Below are 22623 nucleotides of genomic sequence, written 5' to 3'. Positions count from 1 at the left end.
TAGGTCAAATGCTCTTTCCTTCCTGCAGGCTGTAAGGCAACCCTGCCTCCTCTGGGAGACCAGACTCAATAATCACTGTTGGTACAGAAGTGATTACAGTCCCGCTCCGTGGCGTACAGAGATTAGAGTACTGGATTGAGTGGCAGCTGCATTTTAAAGTACAATCAGGTCCTTTAATGACATATCACGCCTCCAGGAAACAAGGTTTCTTGACCCACAGAATAGGAGGTTTGAGTAACAGGAAGTACAATTGCCCAAATATGCCACTGAGAATGACGTGATGCAGAGTCACGCCTACTTCCCTCAGGCCTATGTTTTTATGTATTGTGTTTTGGACATAGCCCCCATAAACTGTTCGTTGATTTAGGGTGTCATCTCTAGGCTGGAGTCTCCAAACTGGATAGAACTTGTGGGCTCTGCTGTATGGACATCAGGCAGTAGCAGTAGCCGGATCGGTTTTGGTGAATGAACGGCCACACAATTGAAACTCTACCTACCTGACCATTGTCCCTGCCACACTTGACCCATCCCTGGGCCCTTGTGCCAGCACTACGGTTACTCAGTTACACATGTGGCTTGTGGTGAATGCTCTTCAGTGTCACTTAGGGAACAGCTAACTTCTTATTCATACGAGGGATTCTCTTGTGTCCCTGATCAAGCCACTACCCTGTGTGTCTTCCCTTCATCCACACTTCTCTCCATACAAAGTGAGTGTCCAGTGGGCATCAGAAACTTTCCCCATTGTAAGGAAGTCCCCTCACCACCCCTTTCAAGGTCACCCCAAGATAGCATAGGAAGCGGCGTCCACCGTGAGTTTGCACTCTTGGCTAAATCATCTGTGAAAAAATGGGTTCCTGTTCCCCTCACCCATAAGTTTGCTCAAAGGGCAACCCCATGCAGCCATAGCTGTGAATACCAGCACAATAGCAGTGGATGACATTTGGGTCTCGTCCCTAAACTGGTGCCTTCCCTCTGTATTCATGCCCAACCCCATGTCTGCTTCTTCCTTTTAATGAAAGATTACTTCTCCACAGGTTATATGACTTGTGTGTGTACAACCAGACCTCTGGCTGCAAAGCTGATGATGCCCCATGGTCAGATGAGTCATCCAAGCTAGGTCATAGTAGTGGAATGTTGTTTCTATGGGTGGTGTGAATCTAGCTCCTGGTTCCTAGAAGCCTGTGCTCTGATTCTTCTTTTATGATTCCTGGTAACTTCCTGGTCTCCTCGTCCCAACAAATCCCACTAACACCATAGGGTATTCTGAGAGGTGTGTCAGGGCTTCCTGCTGTAAAGTTCTTCCCTGGTAAAAGGGCTAGAACAGCATTCTGGTGATGAGAAACCGCACTAAGTACGTTTTTTGAGGGGAGCACTGTCTCCTTAGACAGTGGCACTGAGGTTTGAGACGTGTGCAGTTCTGGAAGCTGAGCTAGTGACTGTAGGAGTGTCCTGGTTTGCTTTCCGTTTCTGTGAGCAGAAGCGACTCTGAAGGAAATGCTTTGTTTGCCTTACAGGTTACAGTCCGTCATCGAGGAGACCCGTCCATTCTTGGTTTATCATTGTTCTAAGCTGTTACCTTGTAAACCACCCCCATCCTGTCTCTAGAACATTAAGTTCTATTAACTGTCTTCATAGCTATATGAATAGGACCATTGAATGAAATATTAACCTTGTCCTTTTGTTGCAATAATTGCACATTTTGCTCCTGGCATTATCTGGCTTCTGTTATTATTATTCTGGGATCTTATCCTTATTTCTGTGAAAGAGCCCCATTCTATAACTGTGTCTTCAGTCAGCTCTACATACACAAGAAGCCGCCACTGAAGTCCTTAGTAATCGTTACCTTTTAGATGTACTTTATCATATGCTCTGTCCCGTGGGCTCTGGCTGGTCATTTTCTGTCCTTAGGTAGTATGACACTTGGAGTCGCTGGTACCTTTTGTCACCCTGCTTTTACTCCTCTTGTACAATAGGCACTGTTTCCTCCAAGTTCCTAGGAGCCATCCTAGCCCTAGAGTGCTCCCACTACCAAACTCTCCCGTATGTAGTGCTAGACAGCATTCTCTGTGATTGCAGTGCTAGGTGTGAAAATGAGCCCAAATCATCCTTTTGTGTGCAAAAGGAAATCATCACCACAATAAGGATTCTCTGCCTGTTATATCCCAGCCAAGGTTCTTGGCTAAATGGGACACAGGAGAGCTGCTTTCCCGGGAGATATCTGCCTTGTAATAATGGTATATCATCAGCAAATTGTTTGGGGTTCAATTTTTTAAATAAAAATGTTCTTTTAAAACATGCTTTGCTTTAAATACATTAAAATTTCCTAATTTGATCTTATATGCAAAGTTTATAAGTGTAAGATTAATGACAACTTTTAAGATTATTATTATTACTATTTTGTGCATGTGTATGCACGTCTGCATGCAAGAGTGGGCACATGGGTTCCTGTGGAGGCCAGAAGATGGTGTCAGATCTCCTGGATCTGGAATTATAGATGGTTTTGAGCTCCAGAAGTGGGGGCTAGGAACCCGACTCTGGTCCTCCGCAAACATAACAAGCACACTTTAAGTGCTGCCTCATCTCTCCAGCCTTCAGTTAGCATTTCTGCCAGCCTTAACTACAGGTTTCACTGTAGGATATTCTTTTTGGTAAAGAAGTGGGAAATGGGGGAAGAGGTGCGCACAAATGTTTCTAGGCTTGTAAAAGACAGATGTTGATTCCTTTTACTGAGATTAACTTTGCTACTGACTCCATGGTGTAATGTTTAGTGCTCTGAACTTTGACTCCAGAGATTAACTTTGAATTTTACAAATAAATTTACTTACACAACAGTGCTGCCTGGAATGCTTTTCTAAAAAAAAAAAGTTAGAAGAATACCAAGCCCTCTTTCCTTTCTGCCACCGCCATGCCATCCAGACTGAGGAAGACCCGGAAACTCCGGGGCCACGTGAGCCACGGCCATGGCCGCATCGGTAAACACCGCAAGCATCCAGGAGGACGCGGGAACGCTGGAGGCATGCATCATCACAGGATAAACTTCGATAAATATCATCCAGGTTACTTCGGGAAAGTTGGGATGAGGCATTACCACTTAAAGAGGAACCAGAGCTTCTGCCCGACTGTCAACCTGGATAAACTGTGGACGCTGGTCAGTGAGCAGACCCGAGTCAACGCTGCCAAGAACAAGACCGGAGTTGCTCCCATCATTGATGTCGTGCGATCGGGCTACTACAAAGTTCTGGGGAAGGGAAAGCTCCCTAAGCAGCCTGTCATCGTGAAAGCCAAATTTTTCAGCAGAAGAGCTGAAGAGAAGATAAAGGGTGTTGGAGGTGCCTGTGTTCTGGTGGCTTGAAGCCACTCAGGGAGGCCAATTAAATGCTAACACTTTCAAAAAAAAAAAAAAAAAAAAAGAAGAAGAAGAATACCAAGTAGACTTTTAGTGAGTGCTTGCACACACAGCAGTGTGGGTCATTTCTATACAAAGGTACCAGTACTTCTTGGTGTCATGGTTTATGTATTGGACGTCATAGATTTGCATGTTTACAAAGAGAATTTTCCAGCAGATGGCAGTCAAGTGTCTTATTTTAACAAAATAAGATTGTTACAACAATTTATGCCAATGGAAAGAACATGTACTGAGGACTGGTCACCCTCTTCAACTCACACAAAGAATGGACTAATGGTGGCCCTGCTTACTAGCCCGCCGGGTCATGTGCTTTTTCAGCTGCATTTCAACCTCGGAATTGTATGAAGGGAGTATGCTATTGCTGACTTGTCCATGGCCTCGCTCAGAGCATAGAAGTTTGGGGGTTCTCATGCGGATCTTGGTCTCCTTGAAACCGTTGTGTTCCCTTCTACACTACAGTACTTCAGAAGACTACAGCCTCAGAACTTGAAGAGACTTGAAAGACCGTAGCGAGAAAATTGTCTCGGCCTAATGCAGTCAGAGACAAGAAGCCCTGACTCTCAGCCCAGCCTCTGTCCCTGAGGCTGCAGGCTTGCTGCAGTGCTGGAGATATTGAGAACTGAAGAGAACAGAGCCGCAACACTTGTATGGTTGGTTTACACCGTGAACGCAACAGAAATATGTAAAATGGAGAACTCAATGTAATCATTCTCAAGCAGCTGAACATCTTTATATTCAGCATACTTTGAACATTTACCATCGGTAATGTATACATTTTATGCATGGACAAACTAACAGGCTTTGTTTAATGTGTAAGTATTTGTACTAGACCATCTTATGATGGTGCTATATTAATATTCTTGATCCAGCATTCAGTTAAAATTACTAGAGAAATAGTATCATACTAAAAGGAACTCAGAAATGCTTATTTTTATACTTACCCCTAAATTAATTACTGAGGAAATATTTTCCCCTAAACCCATTTAGATAGATAAATCTAAATAGATAGAAAACTCTGTGATCTATAAAACAAAGAAACTACTGTGTCTCTGGGAATCGTATTTAAAATCCTTGAATAACATGGATCCATTTTCCCCAATTTTTTTCTAACTGTTCAAGGCTAAGGAAGGCGTTTGAAGTTCGACTAACTGCTTAATGGATTCTTTCCCGGGTTCTGAGATCTGGAGAGGTTTTGCTTCCTCCTCTCCCTCCCCTTGCCACATCATCACGGGCAGTTACAAAGCTCTATGCTCTTTAAAGCAGCTCCTCTCGTTAGACCAACTGTGTAGCCCCAGGACTAATCAAACACAAGACGATGTGTTCATGCTTTTTACCAACATCCAATTTTAAAACTCAAAAGACGCTGATGCAATTGGCAAATACAAGAGTTATAGACTTGTCACTTTGTCCTGTCAATCTCTGAAAAAGTAACTGCAAATTAAATTTTCTACACGACAAATTTGATGGCCAAATAAGCCCCAACATTTGCTAGCACCTGTCTTAAAGGGATGGTTACAGAAAAGTCTTCATCCTTTCAAGGTCAGTTTCTAAACTTGACTTCTTAGGGATGGCCTTTGGGGTTTGAAGACAGGGTGAATGTTAAGCAGGGCTTCGTTTCTAGCAACAAGCAAACCTTTCATTCTTTAAGAGAAGGTTTTTGTTGAGAAGAAAGGGTTAGAAAATCAGACCCATGTCCTATGAATATGAAGTTGTCAGTTGTTTTCACATGCTGAAGTATGGCTGCTTTGTGTTCAGTGTCTTGTGGCTATTTTGCTCCACCTGGGAAAGTGTGTGTGTGTGTGTGTGTGTTAGAGAACTCCATGAGGGCAGGAAATGGAGCTTTGCTTTATCACAAATCATTGGACTTAAACCCCACTTGCCTAAGCATGAGACTGGAAGACACGACATAACTTTGTCCCTCAGATCTCTCATGATATAGAATGAAAGAGTTACAACATGGCTACCTGCTTCATGATAGGTTGTTTTCATAAGTATCCTAAGAGAAAGACGAAGGCTTATCACCCTTCCTCCCTGACAGACCAGTGCCTAGAACCCTGGCTTCACTATCCCTTTCAGAAAGGTCCTACTCATTTCATCTCTTCCCACACAGGTGGCATAGCTTCAGCTACAAAAACAAGCTGGCCAACTCTATTCCCGAAGCCCTAACAGCGGATATCCCTCATATGTGAGGAATCCGGAAAAAAAAAGTTAAAATTTGAATAAACTGCAGGGACAGCAAGAGAGGGGTTAGTCTGCACTATTAGTACCAACAAAACTCAGGAGTGAAAATACCAGAGAATATCATCAATAACAGACATTATTTTTGCTTTAGCACAAATAAAAGAATTTTTAATGCTATATTTAAAAAGTTTGACTTTGGTTAAAGTGTCTTGTAAAGAAACATTTCATACAGCTGGGTGTGGTGGCATACCCCTTAAAGCCAGTACTTCAAGGGCAGAGGTGAAAGACCTCTCAGAGCTGGAGCCCAGCCTGGTCTACATTGTAAGTTCCAGGACAGCCAGCGATACCTAGTGGACAGACCCTGCCTCAAACAAAACAAAACAAACCAACAAAAGAAACATATCCTAAAATTTCCTAATCACATCTGATCAAATTAGAAGCACCCAGCAGAACAGTATTATTTTATTCTTAGTGTAGTGCTCTGATAGAGATAAAATGACATGTAAAGGGAAGAACTGTGATCGGAAGAAGCGAGGGATCGCACCCTACTATGGAAAGGACTTTATCCTTGCTAAATTCATCATGGTCATCTGAAAAACTGCTGTCACGGTTTTGTTGGTTTGTTTTTGTTTCGGACAGGCTCTTGCTCTGTCACACAGACTAGTCACAAACTTGAAATCCTGACACCATAGCTTCCCCATTGCTGAGACTTTTTCAACACGTGAAAAGTCTAATTAAGAATGATGAAGCCAGTCAGGGGTGACATACACCTTTAATTCTAGAACTTGGAATGCAGAGACAAGCAGATTTCTGTGAGTTCAAGGCCAGCCTGGTCTACAGAGTGAGTTCCAGGACAGAAAGGGCTACACAGAGAAACTCTGTCCTGAAAAACAGAAAGAAAGAAAGAAAGAAAGAAAGAAAGAAAGAAAGAAAGAAAGAAAGAAAGAAAGAAAGGAAGGAAGGAAGGAAGGAAGGAAGGAAGGAAGGAAGGAAGGGGAAGGGAAGGGAAGGGAAGGGAAGGGAAGGGAAGGGAAGGGAAGGGAAGGGAGGGAGGGAGGGAGGGAGGGAGGAAGATGAAAGCTTTAATGTCCTCCAATCGTTAAATGGTTTTTATAGGAAAAACTGGTGGAGAGACAAGAAAAAGAAAGGGAAGCTAAAAGATTGGGAATAAAAATGATGTTTTACTATGCAATGAGTCTAGGAAATTGCTGCAAAGAATAAAATGGGCTATGAAAATATTAGGAAATGAACTCAGGAGTGGGGGTGTCGTTGTCCGTACAGGACTACAAGCTCAGTCCCAGCATACAACCACAAACAGGAAGCCACTAGGTGTTCCACTAGGTGTTCCACTAGGTGTTCCACTAGGTGTTCCACTAGGTGTTCCACTAGGTGTTCCAGCCTGACAGCAGTGAAAACAAGACGGGAAAGTGGTTGCTGGTTATGAAGAGGTTTTCAAATCTGTTTGGTGGTAGAAAATAAGGAATATGGAGGTAAACCCAGGAAAATATCCCATGTAAATGGGTACCTTCATCCTGAGGAGACTAAACAACACAGGAGTTCGAGAAGGAATGATGGATCCAGGTGTTTAGGACTGGACCCACTGTAGCTTCGGGATTCTCTGAATATCCTGTCCCTCTCTGTTCTTCGGGCCTCCGAGAAAGTGCTCTTCTGGGCTCCATCAGCTCCAGGTATGCACAGGATCCACGGACATACACAAACACTCACACATATAATAAGATTAATTAAAAAGAGAAATGTCCTATTAGGCCCAAAAACATAGGCGTAACAACCAAGACTCCTAAATCCAAGCACAAGTTCCTAAGGCCAAGTAGGAAAATTTAAAAAAAAAAAAAAAAAGCAATGCTATTTTTAATGTTTTTTTTTTTTTTTAATCTGCTGGGGCCCCATTACAGCTTCTTAAATGAAATGCATTAAGCCTGAGCCTGCTGCTGTTCTACTCAAATTAGACCTTAAATCCATGAATTTGAGGTGATTTCTGTGAATTCTGAAAATACGTGGGGAAGGGAACCTGGGACAAGGGAATCCTGAAGACCCATTTCCCTTGTACGGGAATCACGACGAGACGTCTCAGAGACAACGGAGAGCTTGCCGACAGAGTGCACGAAAGGGAAGGAACACTTCGCCTAGGGTGAGGAGAAAAGTGTTTCACAATAATAATAAGTTTTCCTGAATGCTTAGGAAACCGGGCAGGTGGCTAGCTGCAGAGCTGCTGCATTAATTCAGAGCACGTAAGCAACCATGCAGCGCACGAGCCCTGCATTTCTGTCACGACTTCCGTCTTCCCATACTCCCCTCCTTATTTTCTGTGTAACTGTCAAGGTCGTCTTCCTTAGCCACCCCCATGGGGAAATAACTAAGGGTTTTCAAACAACACATCTCATTTCTATCTAGTAGTAAGGATGTGTGTTGTACTGTGTTTGTGTGTTTTGTAGAAAAGTAAATACCTTAAAACCTTCATTACCTTTTATGCATATCTCTACCCGTGCAAATGATTATAATTAGTCTTCCACACATTGCAGCTAATAATTTATAAAGTATTACAAAATATAGGAAATATTAAAGGTATTTCACATTGAACAAAACTAAGATTCACTAGTTCAAACATTTCAGAAAGATCTTTAACAGGTGTGCAGACTCTCCTGTGAATCTGAGTTTACAGATATACTTTGTTCAGTTCGTGAGCGGCTGATAGCTGTCCACCCTCTGCAGAAGTGTATCTGAGTATCCAGGAGAATAGTACCTGAAAAAGACAATCTGCTATCAGACATATGGAAATTTTTCATACAGTAGGCACAAGGTGATCTACACAAAGAACTTATTGAAATAACTTCTGGGGCTGGTGAGGTGGCTCACCCAATAAGGGCACTTGTTGGGTCCATCCCTGGATCCCACACAGTAGGAGGAGAGAACCAACCCTACAGGTCTGACCTTCACATGCATGTATTGTGCACATATGTGTGCACACATAAACACATGGAAAATGCTTTGAAATAGATAATCATGGGTGAAACTTCACATATGTTCCTGTGCTGCTTATACATCATGAGAAGAAAGAGAAGCCTCCTCATAATGCATCATATTGTAAGGAGATATTGTCCAAGCACACTCCTTCAATCCAGCGGTAATATCTCAGAGACTTCCTTCTTACCATACCAAGTGAGTGAGGGTACTTCAGGATAATAGCTAATAAGTGTCTTCTGTACGTTAGACCATACAGCCTATGATTGCTAATAAGTTTCTGAATTCCAATTACCTTAGAAATTATGTCTTAAAATACAGCCTGATCGGAAACAGACATAATTCATGTTGAAAACAGTTGAAAAATGATTTATAAATACCCATTATATATAAAATAGAAATTTAACCATCTTCATTGGTTCTGGGACATATATAGTACAATACATTTACATTTCTAGACTTCTCAATTGAGTATCATAAAATATTTAGTATAAAGTCTTAAATATATGAATAGTGTATATAAACAGTGATATACTATGGAAAGAATTTTCATTTACATAAAAAGCTAAATAAAACCTAGTAGGTATTCTAATGTAGAAATGGATTTAAAAATTGTACATGCTTCCACAGTGTATCAGGTTAAGGTGGACAAAGCAGAGGAATATTTTAATAGTGTCTTTGTTCACAATTTAAGTCAAACAGAACACACACTACCTAAGAAGCTCTTTTAATGAATGCTCTTCCTCCTGCACTCACACACGTATACACAGAATTCAAAACTAAAATAAGACAAAATTTTAGCTGGGTGTGGTAGCACACACCTTTACTCCTACCAGGAAGTAATGACACGTGGATCTCTGTGAATTTGAGACCAGTCTAGTCTACATAGAAAGTTCCAGACCAGCCAAGACTACATATTAAGACCTTGATTCTGTCTCAAAAAAAATTATCATCAAAAGATGAAAAAGGCCACCTAATCTAGAAAAATGCATTTGAAACTGGGTTTCTTAGTCTGGCATTGCAGAACTGTGCATTGTCTTCCTCCCGGAGTCTGAGTTAGTGCAGATGTTAAGGCTGGTCCTGCTTTCACTGGCATCTCATAAAGTGTCAGCACCAGACAGGTAGCTTTTATAGAAATGTTAGGAGGCAGGGCTTTAAAATCTTTAAAAAGTGCTGCTTAAAATGATAGGCACTAACTAGTCTGAAGAACACTAGAAATATGGCTACCATGTTTAAGAAACTATATTTTTAAAATTTAACTTCAGAACTGACAAATCAACTATAGGAAAACACAAAAAATGAGTTTGGAATCATTTGTGAGTCTTCTTTTTCCAATGTAAGTTTTATATGATCTGAATTTAACCTAAATATTTCCAATGAGATTTACTACCTGAACTAAGATATGCTAGAAGTAACAAAATATACAAATGTAAAATAACTCACTAATTTTATATTGATTACTAGTTGAAATTATATGGTTTAGATATTTGGGTTGTTTTTTTTTTTAAAATCATCAAAATTTATTTACCATTTCATTTTACTTTCTTAAATGTGACTATCAGAAAACTAGAAATTATAGATGTGGTTCTTACTATATTATTACCGGCCATTGTTATTTTAAGAGTCTCAATAGATCAGTTAGGATGTGCAGATCATTCTTGAGGCTTTGCTAGATTCACTATAAGCTTACTGTTATTGCCATTTTTCCTTCCCAAAGACCTCCGAGGCTTCACTGTCCCTAGGACTCCCCTTCAAGAAAACGTGCTCAAACATACCCACACTCCTTCACCAGCAGAGCGGGGCAGCATTGCCCCCTTCTCATGACTACATACTGACCTCGCAAGTGTCTCAAAATATAGACCCAGAAATAAGCAGATCAAGTTACGTATTTCCTGTGAGAAAGCCTCATCCCAACTACTATAGTGCTAAGGATTCAAAAGCAGCTTCCTATTAGGAAAAACTATATAATTCCGGCTCAGCCATGAAAGGCATTTTAAATATAACAGAATAACTTTATTTTATATTTGCTTGCGAGATGTTTATCATCAAAAAAATAGCAAAAATAAGGAACAAAACACTACTATATAGTATCTGTAATACGATTATAAAATTAAATTTTATTTGCCTAATAAATCTACTTAATCTCAAGAGGAAAAAAATTGAGAATAGAGATACTCCAAAAGGGACAATGAGAAATACTGACTGATGTCATACTAATAAAAGCCCTTTGACGATCATGTCATTTAATTCTAATGTTATGAAATACAGGTAATAATATTTACAAATACAGAAATTCTAGTTTAAAGAATTTAAATAATTGTCTTTAAGGTCACAGAGTAAATAATTAGAACTGAGATAGGCACCTCGGTCTGTCCAGACACGTGACCTGAGCTATCATCAAAGAGCCATAGAAAAAACCAGTGAGAAATTCCTTCATTCCTTCTAGCTATCAGTCACTGCAACTCTAACCTAGCTCGGGTGGCCTTTAATCCCAGGGTAAGCAAATCAACCTTTCTGCAGGCCACAAGGAATTTGGATGACTCTAGTCTTGGTCTTGGGGCTTGGATCTGGTGCCTTACTGGTAAATTGCTGGAACTGTCCCCACAACACATGTGCCCCAAGGCTCCTGTCCTGAGAGTGGGCAGAAATCCAGAAGGCGAGTTCAGAGCATGCCCTGTGGCCAAGGAGTGGAGCAGACCTAGAGCACAGGTCCCTGGGGAGCCTGTCCAGATCGCTTTCCTCCTATAACACCCACTTGTGCTAGAAATTAAAATTAAAATTGGAAGGAACTATGAAATGACTATCAGGCTGATGTTGTCATAAAAATAATTAATTCTAAAACAGTTGTCACCAACTGAGTTTTGAAAAATAGGTACCTGTAAAAATGAAACCATTTTGAAATTATATTTGTCTATTTTCACAGTGCTTTAAAGATGTTCATTAATATGATTTTAGAGCACCTAATGCTTTTTTAAAAACCAGAAAATTGAAAAGTTTGGCTAGCCAAAATCCTCATGAAAATGAGATGTTTTTAAAATGAAATTTCTGCTGGGCATGGTGGTACAGGCCTTTAGTTCCATTACTGCAGCAGAGGCAGGTGGATCTCTGTGAGCTTAAGGCCAGTTTGATTTACAGAGCCAGTTCCAGGAAAGCCAGAGCTACTCAGAGGAATCCTGTCTCAAAAACCAAAATAATAATAATAATAATTGGAACATCAAAGCATAGAATTTAAGGATTTAAATTTTTAAGTATTTTGACAAAGCACCAGATTAAATTCTATGACAGTTTTTTTTTATTTCCACTATTTCTTAGTTAAACTGTACCTAGAAAGGGAAAAAGAATAAATTTTTTTCAAAAAAAAAAAAAAGCAACAGATCATTCTGTTCTGGAGATCTTTAGCTTCCCTTTTGTTTTCTCGATTTTTATTTTATTTTGTTTCTTAAAACACCGAATTGAAAACTATTTTCAGAATTACTTCATTTGGGAGGGGTTGGTGGGGTTTTGTTGTTGTTGTTATGTTTTGTTTAGTGTTGTCTTGCCTTACCTTGTCTTGTCTTGGTTTGGTTTGGTTTGATTTGGTTTTTCAAGACAGGGTTTCTCTGTGTAACAGTCCTAGTTATCCTGGAACTCATTTTGTAGACCAGGCTGGCCTCGAACTCACTGAAATCCACCTGTTTATGCCTCCCAAGTGTTGAGATTAAAGGCGCATGCCAACACCACCTGGCTCATTTTGTGGTTTTACAAGTATTTTGTTATATAGCTTTTTATTATTTATTTGTGTATTTTATATATGCTATGGCATACTACTACTTTGATATCATATACTAATATATTAATAGTTTCAGAACAGGCTTATCGGAATTGTTTTAAGCTCCCATCAGCCTCTCAAGAGTACATAACTTGGACTGGAGAGACAGCCCAAAATCTACATTTTGGCATTGATATAAAAGCTATATTTGAAAACAAAGAACAAAAGTTATGTAATATTGAACTGCTTAAAGTCCATTTCCCTCACCTTACTATCTCCTCTGGGTAGCAGTTGTTAATATTGTTGATGTATTCTTGGAGGAGGGAACCAGGTTCCGCCTTTATCTCTTGGATCTTCTTAAGTCCACCGCTCGTTACAAAAAGCCGGCGAGCTTTGCTGTCATGAGGCAACACCTTAGACGGAGAAACAGATAAAAACATCATCTTTACTTTTCCAAGTTAGGTTGTTTATCTTTAAAAGCAATATTATATCAAAAGTAATGCAGAAGAGAATTTATGTTTAGTATATCACCTATAAAATAAAGGGCTGGAAGTGAAATGCGTTCTTTTCAAATTACTTTAACCTTCATGTTATTGGAGAGAATAAAGCAGTGAAATGAGCAAAGCTGGCTGATCCACTCACGCCGAAAGCGTGAGTCTCCGCTATCGAAAACAGTGAAGCCAAGCTCCTTAGCAAGGCAGGGGGTCCTCTGCCATCATCTCTTAAATGCATCATCTCCAGAACATCAGAGCATGCACGCTGTGTCACCAGCTGTATTTCCCAATGGGGAACGTCCCCTTGCTGCTTAACTCTCTCTCATTGTTTAATACTCGCTCCCATTTTACTTCCTTTAAGGAAATGCAGGTTGGGTATGGTGGCATACACCTGTCTCAGCAGGCAAAGTCCAGAGGATCATGAACTGTGCAGATTATGAACTGGAGATCAACCTAGGCTATACAATGATACCTGTCTTTGAAAAACTAAGGTAGTTTAATGATAAGAATACTTGGCAATCACGCACAAGTCCCTGGGTTTGGTCCTCAGCACCAGACACAGAGATGAGAGATAAAAGGAAGAGGGGAGGGAGAGGAAGGAGGTGGTGGCCTGGTTTACAATAGCACTAAAACTGGCTATCCAACTGAGTTTGTCTTCTTCCATAACTGGGGAAAATTTAGCTGGCTTTAAACATGTGAATGCTTGCTTGCTTGTTAGTTTGTTTATTATTGTGGGTGGGCATGTGTGCCACAAGATGCCTGTGCACCTCAGAGAACAACCCCGTAGAGTTGCTTCTCTCCTCCCGCCTTCACACAGGATCCAGGGACTGAACTCAGGTCAAGCCTGGCTGGCAGAGGCCGGTACTTGCTCACCAGCCCCAATGTGGAGTGCTGTTTTAACGTCTATCAATTTGTGCTGTGGGGTGCTCATGCCATAGCACACTCATGGGAGTCAGAAAATGGGCTCCGGATTACACTCAGATCGTCAGGTTTGCCGGAAGCACCTTTGCCTGCTGAGCCATGACACTGGGCCCAAATGTCCTGTTTCTTAAAAACACAATTTTGTTTATCTGGAGTAAGCACTCTTGCTCCTGTCTTACGTGTAATAATCTCCAGTTTAGAGAGGTCAGAGCTCTCCTGGGGGGGTAGAGCTGTAACATGATTCAGTGGCAGAGCCAACTCCTGTGCGTGGGTGGCCTTCATTGCCTTGCCCAGCTCCAAACATAAAGCAAAAGAGGTAAAGAGACAGAACTGAGCCTAAACACATAAACACTCTGGCGCATGACTTAAGCAAATAACATTTTCTTTCTTTCTTGTTTGTTTGTTTTGTTGGCTTGCTGCTTATTTTTGAGGTGGGTCTTACTTTTTACGCCCGGCTGGTCTGGAAATCTCTGTACAGGTCAGGCTGGCCTCAAATTCCAGACAACCTCCCGCCTCTGCCTCAACCTACATGGTAATAATTTATTTTTTTAATGTGTATGGTGTTTGGTCTGTATTTAATTCTGTGAACCATGTGCGTGTGAAGACCAGAAGAAGCCGTAGATCCTCTGATAATTGAGTTAGAGAAACTTAGGAGTTGCTGTGTGGGTGCTGGGAATCGAAGCCAAGTCCTCTGGAAGAGCAGTCAGTATTCTTAACAACTGAGTCTTCTCTCCAGCCCCTGCAGACCCTATATTTTAATCCAAATATGCTGAGTTCAGTTTCTCCAGTTCCCAATAGCTGAGGGGCACCGTCCTGACTGTCAATGGCCATAACACAGTCATTCTCTTCAGTCCTTGCTGTCAGAATCCGCCTTGGTGGCTGTGTACTTCTGCAGCTTGACCTTTCTATACTGCTATCAATCTGCAATGATCTATGAAATATGACAGTTACATTTGTTTACACTGTTCATAAGAAGAGCTGTGCACCAAATGACTGAGGGTATCTCAGCAGTACAGTGTTTCAAAGACCTTTCTCTTTCTCGTTCTGAAGATGTTTGCTAGTTCCTAGACTAAAAGGGAGACTAAGGGACACAGGAAATTACTAAAAGGTAAGTTTCAGCAGAAATCATCTATATTATAAAGATTGAATGCGTTGGCATAATACCGCCTTTTATACTGTTTAAGAAGACACCACAGAGCTTGAGAACTGCATGAAGAAGGATGGAGAATTTCATTTACCTGTGAGTTTTAGTAACCTATGTTACCCTTTGCCAATTGAGATTGAGGAGAGTTGAGACCTACATAGTAAAACCCAGGCCAAATTTTATAGAAGCAGAAAAACAATTTCACAAATCATTTCCTTTTCTTCCCCATTTCCAGGCTGTGATAGCATTTCTTACCTTGCTGAACTGTCCGGCCACATACTTCAGGATATTGGGAGGTGCATCGTAGAGAAACGGCTCGAGGGCTGGGAGGTAGGTGCATTTCTGGATGATATTCTTTATGGCCCTTTTACTCTAGTGAAATACAAAGCAGAATGCATACAAAGCTTGGCAATTCATGTCTCATATTCCTGAATTTTGAAAATGAAATCAGTTTCTTGCAGTTGTTTCATTTGTAAAGAGTTTTCTGAAGACCTTCACAGCTGAGACATCTCCTCAGCTATGTTTTAAGTCAGATGTGCAGGGTACAGTTTCCCAAGTTCCCAAGAGCTGAGGAACTGTTGGGACTGGCGTTTTTGTCACTTTTATCAGTTGTCTTCTGTTAAACTTGAAACCATGCAGTGAGTGGCTGAGCTCTTAAATACATATCACAGCCCGTCAAAATGGTATTGTATTCGGCAGAACTGTTATAATTTTTGTGCTATCAGTGAATGATCTCTTGAATTTTAGGTTTTCTTTAGAGATCCAGACTAAGAAGTCTTACACATCCTCATCTCCTGACACATTTGAACAAAACCATTGCTCCATCTGTTAAACAGTAGTGTGGATTAGGACTAAACTCCCAGCTTCTAACACACCTAATTATACCGTTCCTTTGTAAACCATCTTCAGACCATGATGACCTTAGCAGACCAAGAAATTTAACTTAACCACCATTGCTGACAAGGTTAAAATAGCTGTAATAGCACAGATTATATCAATTGCACCTCTCCGACAGCCCTACCCTAACTCTCATCATTCACGCTGATGATGTACAATCAAGTCATTAGTCAAGAGTTCTAAAAAGCAATCTAATGACCTCAGAAGCTCATGGAACTTTCTATTCTCAGTCTGAAAGATATACACTTGGTTTATAACTATTCTTTTAGGTAGGAATGGATATTTAGATAATCATCAACATAGTATTATTATTAATAATTTCATGTCTAGCATGAAAGAAACATTAGTTAGCTAAGGTTTTGCTTACTTGCCTAATCTGAACTGTAATAATCAACAGACAAAGGACCCAGTTTAAGAATGAGCAGGGCGGGAGATGCAGCTCAGTGGCAGAGGCTTGCCTAACATGTGCAAGGCTCCGAGACTGCTGCCCACCACTACAAAAAATATTTTAATAATAAAATGAGTAAAGGGTCAAAGAATACACAAAAACAGCCAGAGCATATATGAAAATATTTTCAGCACTATGGGCCATTAGGCAAATCAAAAGTACACTTTAGGATAGCTTCAGTAAAAATATAATGAAGGAGCAAAATGCATTCACAAGAATGTGCCAACTTGGAACCTCCTACACTGCTGGTGAAGATAAGGCAGTGCGGTTGTGTAAGAAAATGGTCCAATAACTCTCAAAATCTTAGAGCATTTCCAGCGGCCTAGTGGTTTCACCTATGGAAACAAACCCAAAAGAAATACAGACGTGTGTCCATCTGGAGACAGCCTCAGCAGGAAAAGGTGCATGCTGCTCAAACCCAGCCCAGATGGAAGGAAAGAACCAGCTCCAAAGAACTGGCCTCTGACCTCCACATTCAGCCACAACACACATGTCATGTACACACATACATATGCACACCCATGTAGGGATATTTTGTTTATGATTTAACAAATACAGCAGAGAGATCGGGGAAGCAAATCAGCCAGCCACTAGAGAGATACAAAAGGGGAAACGTAGCGATGTTTTGTTGTGTTTTAACAAATAAAGCTTGCCTAAAGATTAGAGTACAGAGCTAAACTACTAGAGGCCAGGCAGTGGTGGCACACACCTTTAATCCCAGGACTCAGGAGACAGAGGCAGAGGGATCTCTGTTAGTTAAAGGCCACCCTGGGCTACACGAGATTGAATCCCAGCACTTGGGATCCCACACCTGTAATCCCAGCACTAGGGAGGTGGAGAGAGGAGGGATATGACTGGGCAGAGAGAGGAATATAAGGCGGGAGGGGACAGGAGCAGTTGCAGTCTGAGGTTTGGTAGAGACTGTTGCAGCTCAAGGATGTACCCTGAGATACCGTCTGAAGCAGCCTGAGACCAGGATCGCCCCTTTGGTCTCAGCATTGGTGGAGGTAAAAGGTCTCTCTAGTGACTGGCTGCACTGCTTCTCTGATCTCTCAGCTTTATTGTTAAATCATAAACAAAATATCACTACACACATACACATATACATGTACTAAAGAAAATTTTTTAAATTAAAAATATATATCCACATGGAAACATATGGAAATATCTAAGGAGCTGAAACACCCCAGAGTCCATCAACTGGTGAATGGATAAAGAATGGAATATTTATTATCTAGCACTAAAGAGGAACACATGACACAGAAGAATCTTAAAACTCAGGTTAGAACTCACTGGTTAACAGCGGCTGCTCTTCCAGAGGACCCAGGTTTGATTCGCAGCACCCACGGTGGCTCATAATGGCTGGTAATTCCAGCGCTAGGGGATCTGATGCCCTCTTCTGGCCTTCCACAGACACAAGGTACACGTGGTTTACAGAATGCCACACGTTTTAAAAAGCTAACAAAAAACCCCTAAGGCTAGGTAATAAAGACACCAGGCCCAGAAGGACACACATAAGATCTCTTTTAGAAGAAATGTCCAGAAGAGGCAAATCCACAGAGATGGAAAGAAAATTAAAGCTGTCTGGATTCAGGCAGGAGAGATGTGGAGCCATGACTGACAGGCGGGGGAAACCTTTTCAAATCAGTTTGCTGTGATGGGCTCACAGTCCTATAAACACATAGAAACTATTGGCTCTTCTACTATAAATGGGTATATTTCATAAATTATATCTCAATAAAGCTACTAAAAGTGCAATGAGAACTATGACGGCAAGAACATGGAAGCTCTGGGGAATAAACCACCTAGAAGTTTCCTAGCGATTCAAACGCCAGCGTGATGCCTCTGGAGAAGACAGAATAGATGGTCTTACGGCTATCAGACTTTTCACTCTCTGTAAGAGAGTAGAATAGCGAAGGGAGGGCAAACATGACCACATGGGGGAAATTCCAAGAGGCTGCCCATTGGCTCTCCCAGATTAGAACCAACGAGCCAGTGCTTACAGAAGCTGACGTGTTTTGGGGACAGAAAGAACCTTGAGGTGGCTTTATTCTTTGAAAGCTGCCACAGAGAAACAAATGAGAAAGGCCACTCGCCAGTTTCTAATGCTTTTGGATACACATTGCTCACAGTTAGTGTTAAATCGAACAGATTTGATGGCCTTCACTCTATAATAGCTGCTGTGTGCTCCAAGAGACCCCACAGAAGAACAGAAGAGTTGAGGTCCATACAGGAAGAAGCTATTCAGATGAACTTCAAGTTTTGGGAAGGTTTTGTTGCCAGGGAGATTATTAAAGGTTTGTTTTTACATTTAATGCCTAGTGTATTTCCTGAAAGTAAATACTGTATCAAGAGAAACTTCATATCTCTTAGTTAACTATAAAACCTTCTTTGACAAATTTAAACAAAATAAAGATATCTTGCTACGGGAGCTCCTTCCACTCCTTCTGCCAATAGCTCTCTTAAAGAGAGAGCACAACCTTTAAAGTAATGGCTTTCTACATGAATATTTATACAATATACTGTCACAGTAGCTCATTTAAAACAATTATGGGATGAGCAGGGGAGATAGTTTAGTGATTGAGAGCTTACATCCTGACATGTCCAGCTCTGGGCTTAATCCCCAGTACCACTTACAAGTATACAAAAAGTATACAAGGCTACCCAAGGACTATCTTGCCAGGGTTTCTTGAGCTACACTTACCAGTGATTACATTCACCTGAAGAGATCTAAACTGCATATGGAGCTGGGATTTCTCACCAGAAAGTCAAAGAATCAGGCACCCCTTTAACTGGAGAAGACCCTGTTCATCTCTGTCAGTCAGCTATTGCTAACTTGTTACATTACCTCAATGCTAGAGTCACATGAGGGGAGCCCTAGAGCTATGTAAACTGTTGCTTTTTGGGTTGGATTTTGGGAGGGTTGTGGTAGTTTGAATGCAACTGCCCCCCCAAAGCTCACAGGGAGTAACTATTAGGAGGTGTGGCTTTATTGGAGTAGGTATGGCCTTGTGGGAGAAAGTGTGTCCCTGTGGGGGTGGGCTTTGAGGTCTCCTTTGCTTAAGTCATGCCCAATATCTCAGTTCACTTCCTGTTGCCTTCAAATTAAGATGTAGAACTCTCAGCTCCTTCTCCAGGACCATGTCTGCCAGCATGACACCATGTCCTGCCATGATGATAATGGACTAAATAAACCTCTGAACTGTAAGCCACACAATTAAATGGTTTCCTTTATAAGAGTTCCATGGTCATGGTGTCTCTTCACAGCAATAGAAACCCTAACTAAAATAGGGTTTGTTTTGTTTGGTATGGGGGGGTTGTTTGTTTGTTTGTTTTCTAAGACCGTTTCTCTGTGTAGCCCTGGTTGTCTTGGAACTTACTATGTAGACCAGTGTAGTCTTGAACTCCCAGAAATATGACTGCCTGTGCCTCCTGAGTGCTGGGATAAAAGGCACAAACCACTCAGCCCAGCTGTAAGACGTTAATTTGGTTTTGTTGTTGTTTTGTTTTGTTATTGTTTTTTGGGACAGGTTTTTTCTGTGTAACAGCACTGACTGTCCTGGAGCTCACTTTGAGACCAGGCTGGTCTCGAACTCACAGAGATCCACTGCCTCTGCCTCCCAGGTGCTGGGATTAAAGGCGTGCACAGCCATTGCCTGGCATAAACCATTTTTTTGATCTGGAAAATCTTACAACTACTAAGAAAAATCTTACTCTTGGAAATCAGTTTATAGAAACTTAGCATGTAAGAACACATAAAGAAACTCACGTCCATGAAGCTTAGGGACTTCCTACCTTGTCAGCCAAGTTACAGTCAGTGAATATGATTCACTATTCATTCATTTACCATCTTAGTAAATTTGTATGCACTTTACTATTAATTTTATTTGGGGTTTTAATTACATTTGTTTATTTATTTTCTGTGGAATGTGAGTTGTGCCTGCAGCAGTGTTAGATAGGGCTCAGTGGGTGATGTGGCCAAGTCAGTCTGCTCTGCCATGTGAGTCCCGGGGATTAAGTCAAGTCAGGAGGGTTCACAGTGACCGCCTTTACTCACTGAGCCATCGGCTGCCATGTTCACTTTGTTCTGAATTACTGTCTTTGCGGTAAACTTCCCCCATCAGCTCAAAGACCTTCATATTTTCCTAATATGTATGCTATAAAATATCCTTTCTTTAAAATGATAAAATTACTAAATAGTTCATCCTACTTTCTGTGCGTGTTCCATCAATCACCCTGACGGTCAGTAATAATTTTCTTAGAAATTTGCCTTTTAAAAATGCATGATTCAAAATTTTAGTTTAGTGAATCTTATACACATTTTTAAAAGAAACGACACAAAGAATTAAAAGATCAGACATCCTTGAAGTTAGGAGGAGCAAATTATAGCTTCAAGAATATTCCCTTACTGGTTATATCTTTGAAAAGCAACTTAAATTATTTTTGAGTTTGTTTCTTAAAGCAAAAGAGATAAAGTATTCCCCAGAGAATCTAAATTCAAAAATTCTGTTATTATTTCATTCCTATTTCATAGAAAATGTCAACAGCAATAAAGAGTGCAAAAACTTGACATTTGCTTTACAACCAAGTTTTTATCTGTACAAAAGTTTCTTGAAAATTTATCCCTAACTGTGGAGATGAGGGGAACCGGTTTTCAAAGACAGGTTACCCATTCTTCTGACAGATTTGCATTTCCTGACTCAGAAAAGCAACACAGTCCACCAGAAAAATCAAAATATTTAAACCACATATTTTAAAGACTAAGTCAGCATCTACGCAATCACCCCAAGCCTGTTCAGAGCAACACTCACTTTGACCTGCAGGTCCTCAGAGCTCTCTGCGGACATGTACAAAGCCAGCAGCACTGGCAACACGTTGGTGATAGCAACGGCCCGCGCGTGCTCCGGAGTGTGTCTCCCAACCTGCCCTAGAGCCCAGGCAGCCGCGGCTTTAATGTGATCTTCAGGTTCCTCTGACAGGCAGGCTGACAGCTGGGGCACACCCTGCAGGGGGATCAAAAGAGCAAGAATTCTAAATCTAGAGCGGGATTAAAGAGTTCTCCATGTCTCTCTGGCATGAGAAGAAATCATTTCAGCCTTGATCTCTCTTTTTTTTTTTTTCCTCCTAAGTGGTTCAATAAATGTGCACATCACAAGGGCGGTCATTTCTTAAGTCAATAAAATGACTAGAACTAAATTGCCTTAATTACCTGTAACAATCCAACTTAAATAAGAATGTTTCTACCAGCTTCTACCCCCCTAATAGAGGGACATTCAAGCAAACAACAGAGATGCCTCAGACCGGGCAAGACCAGATTCCATGGTGATAAACTTAAAATTTATTTTCCTTCGTTTAAAAAGTTAAGACTGAGGATAGCCCTCGGTTCAACCCTCAGCAACATACGCACTCCAACTATAGTAATCTAGAATAAAACTATAGTAATCTAGAATAAAACTATAGTAATCTAGAATAAAATAACTATAACAAACTAAGACTCAAACGAGTGTGAGCAAGAATCTACTCTAAGTGCCTTTTACATGGAATGCCCCACTAATATCGTTCCTGAAGTACACACACTTTTCCAGTAGTCTTGGCCATTTATAATGCAGTTCTGTTACCTTCACCGGCTGACCAGGACAAGGTCGCTTTGGTTACACAAGTGCAAACGTGTACATTTTTCATTTAGACTCTAATTTTGGTTAAGCAATAAAAAGGCCATCAAAAGGCCTCAAAAAATGAGTTTATAGACCTAAGGAAGAATCAATTAAACATATCAAATTTTAATTCCAGATTTTGTAGAGGCATAATTGTAACTAGTTTGAGACAATAGTAATCATTTCAAATTTAGTACTGCAAGAACTGGTATCACACGTTGATGCTGTGTGGCAAAGGCCAAGACCATCACATGTGCCTTCCCCGTGGCCTTTTAATCTGCTTTTCCTTATCTTTTTTCTTTCTTTTTGCCCCTTTTGAATCAGTTTGGTGAAATTTACCATGTTTCCTTATCTGTCCCGTTCAAAGTACAAAACTGGTGTGTCCAAAATACAAAAAGTCAGACCTGCGAAGGATGGAGTAACCTTGTAAAGAGCCCATGTTTGTAGAACACAAGCTTGAGGGAGTGGGGAGTGGAAAGAGGAACAGCAGATGGCCCTCGTAGCCTATCCCATGCTCCCTCTTATTGGCCCCAACAACTGTGAATACTCAGACGAGACCCGGAGCATAAATGTGCCACAAAAGGTAGACATTATTAACTGGTTCCTTCAGAGGACAAGGAGAAAATGCCTCCCTGCTGTGTGCCTTGCTTCAGACACTGGGAGAGACTGGCGGCAGAACTCCGCCAAAGAAGGGGACAGTGTCCTGGCCAGACTCTACAGGATGTAAAGGGTGCTCAGTCAACTGCTGCTG

General features: G+C 41.0%; 2 protein-coding genes across 3 annotated transcripts in view; one reads left to right on the top strand and one right to left on the bottom strand.

The window, feature by feature from the left end:
• Window positions 1-2873: 2873 nt before the first annotated feature.
• Window positions 2874-3399, top strand: LOC126507899 (60S ribosomal protein L27a). Its single transcript, XM_050152747.1, has one exon. The coding sequence runs from the start codon at window positions 2906-2908 to the stop codon at window positions 3350-3352; it is 447 nt and encodes a 148-aa protein (XP_050008704.1). The 5' UTR covers window positions 2874-2905; the 3' UTR covers window positions 3353-3399.
• Window positions 3400-6654: 3255 nt separating this feature from the next.
• The window catches only part of Spag6 (sperm associated antigen 6), a 55233-nt gene continuing 39264 nt past the window's right edge, over window positions 6655-22623 (bottom strand). The window contains exons 9-12 of one of the 2 annotated variants that reach the window (XM_050152744.1): window positions 21030-21221; window positions 15129-15245; window positions 12582-12727; window positions 6655-8348 (exon numbers count right to left, since the gene is read on the bottom strand). In XM_050152744.1, the coding sequence (XP_050008701.1) occupies window positions 8279-8348; window positions 12582-12727; window positions 15129-15245; window positions 21030-21221 (525 nt within the window). In that variant the 3' untranslated portion in view covers window positions 6655-8278. Of the gene's footprint in view, window positions 8349-12581; window positions 12728-15128; window positions 15246-17546; window positions 17623-21029; window positions 21222-22623 lie in introns of those variants that run through there. The other variant, XM_050152745.1, reaches the window with a different exon arrangement.

Source organism: Alexandromys fortis, unplaced genomic scaffold (assembly GCF_014885135.2).
Source record: "Alexandromys fortis isolate MF-2015 unplaced genomic scaffold, M_Fortis_MF-2015_v1.1 scaffold_54, whole genome shotgun sequence".
Lineage (NCBI taxonomy): Eukaryota > Metazoa > Chordata > Mammalia > Rodentia > Cricetidae > Alexandromys > Alexandromys fortis.
The sequence above is the reverse complement of the archived record's forward strand: the minus strand, read 5'-3'. Positions and strand labels throughout refer to the sequence as shown.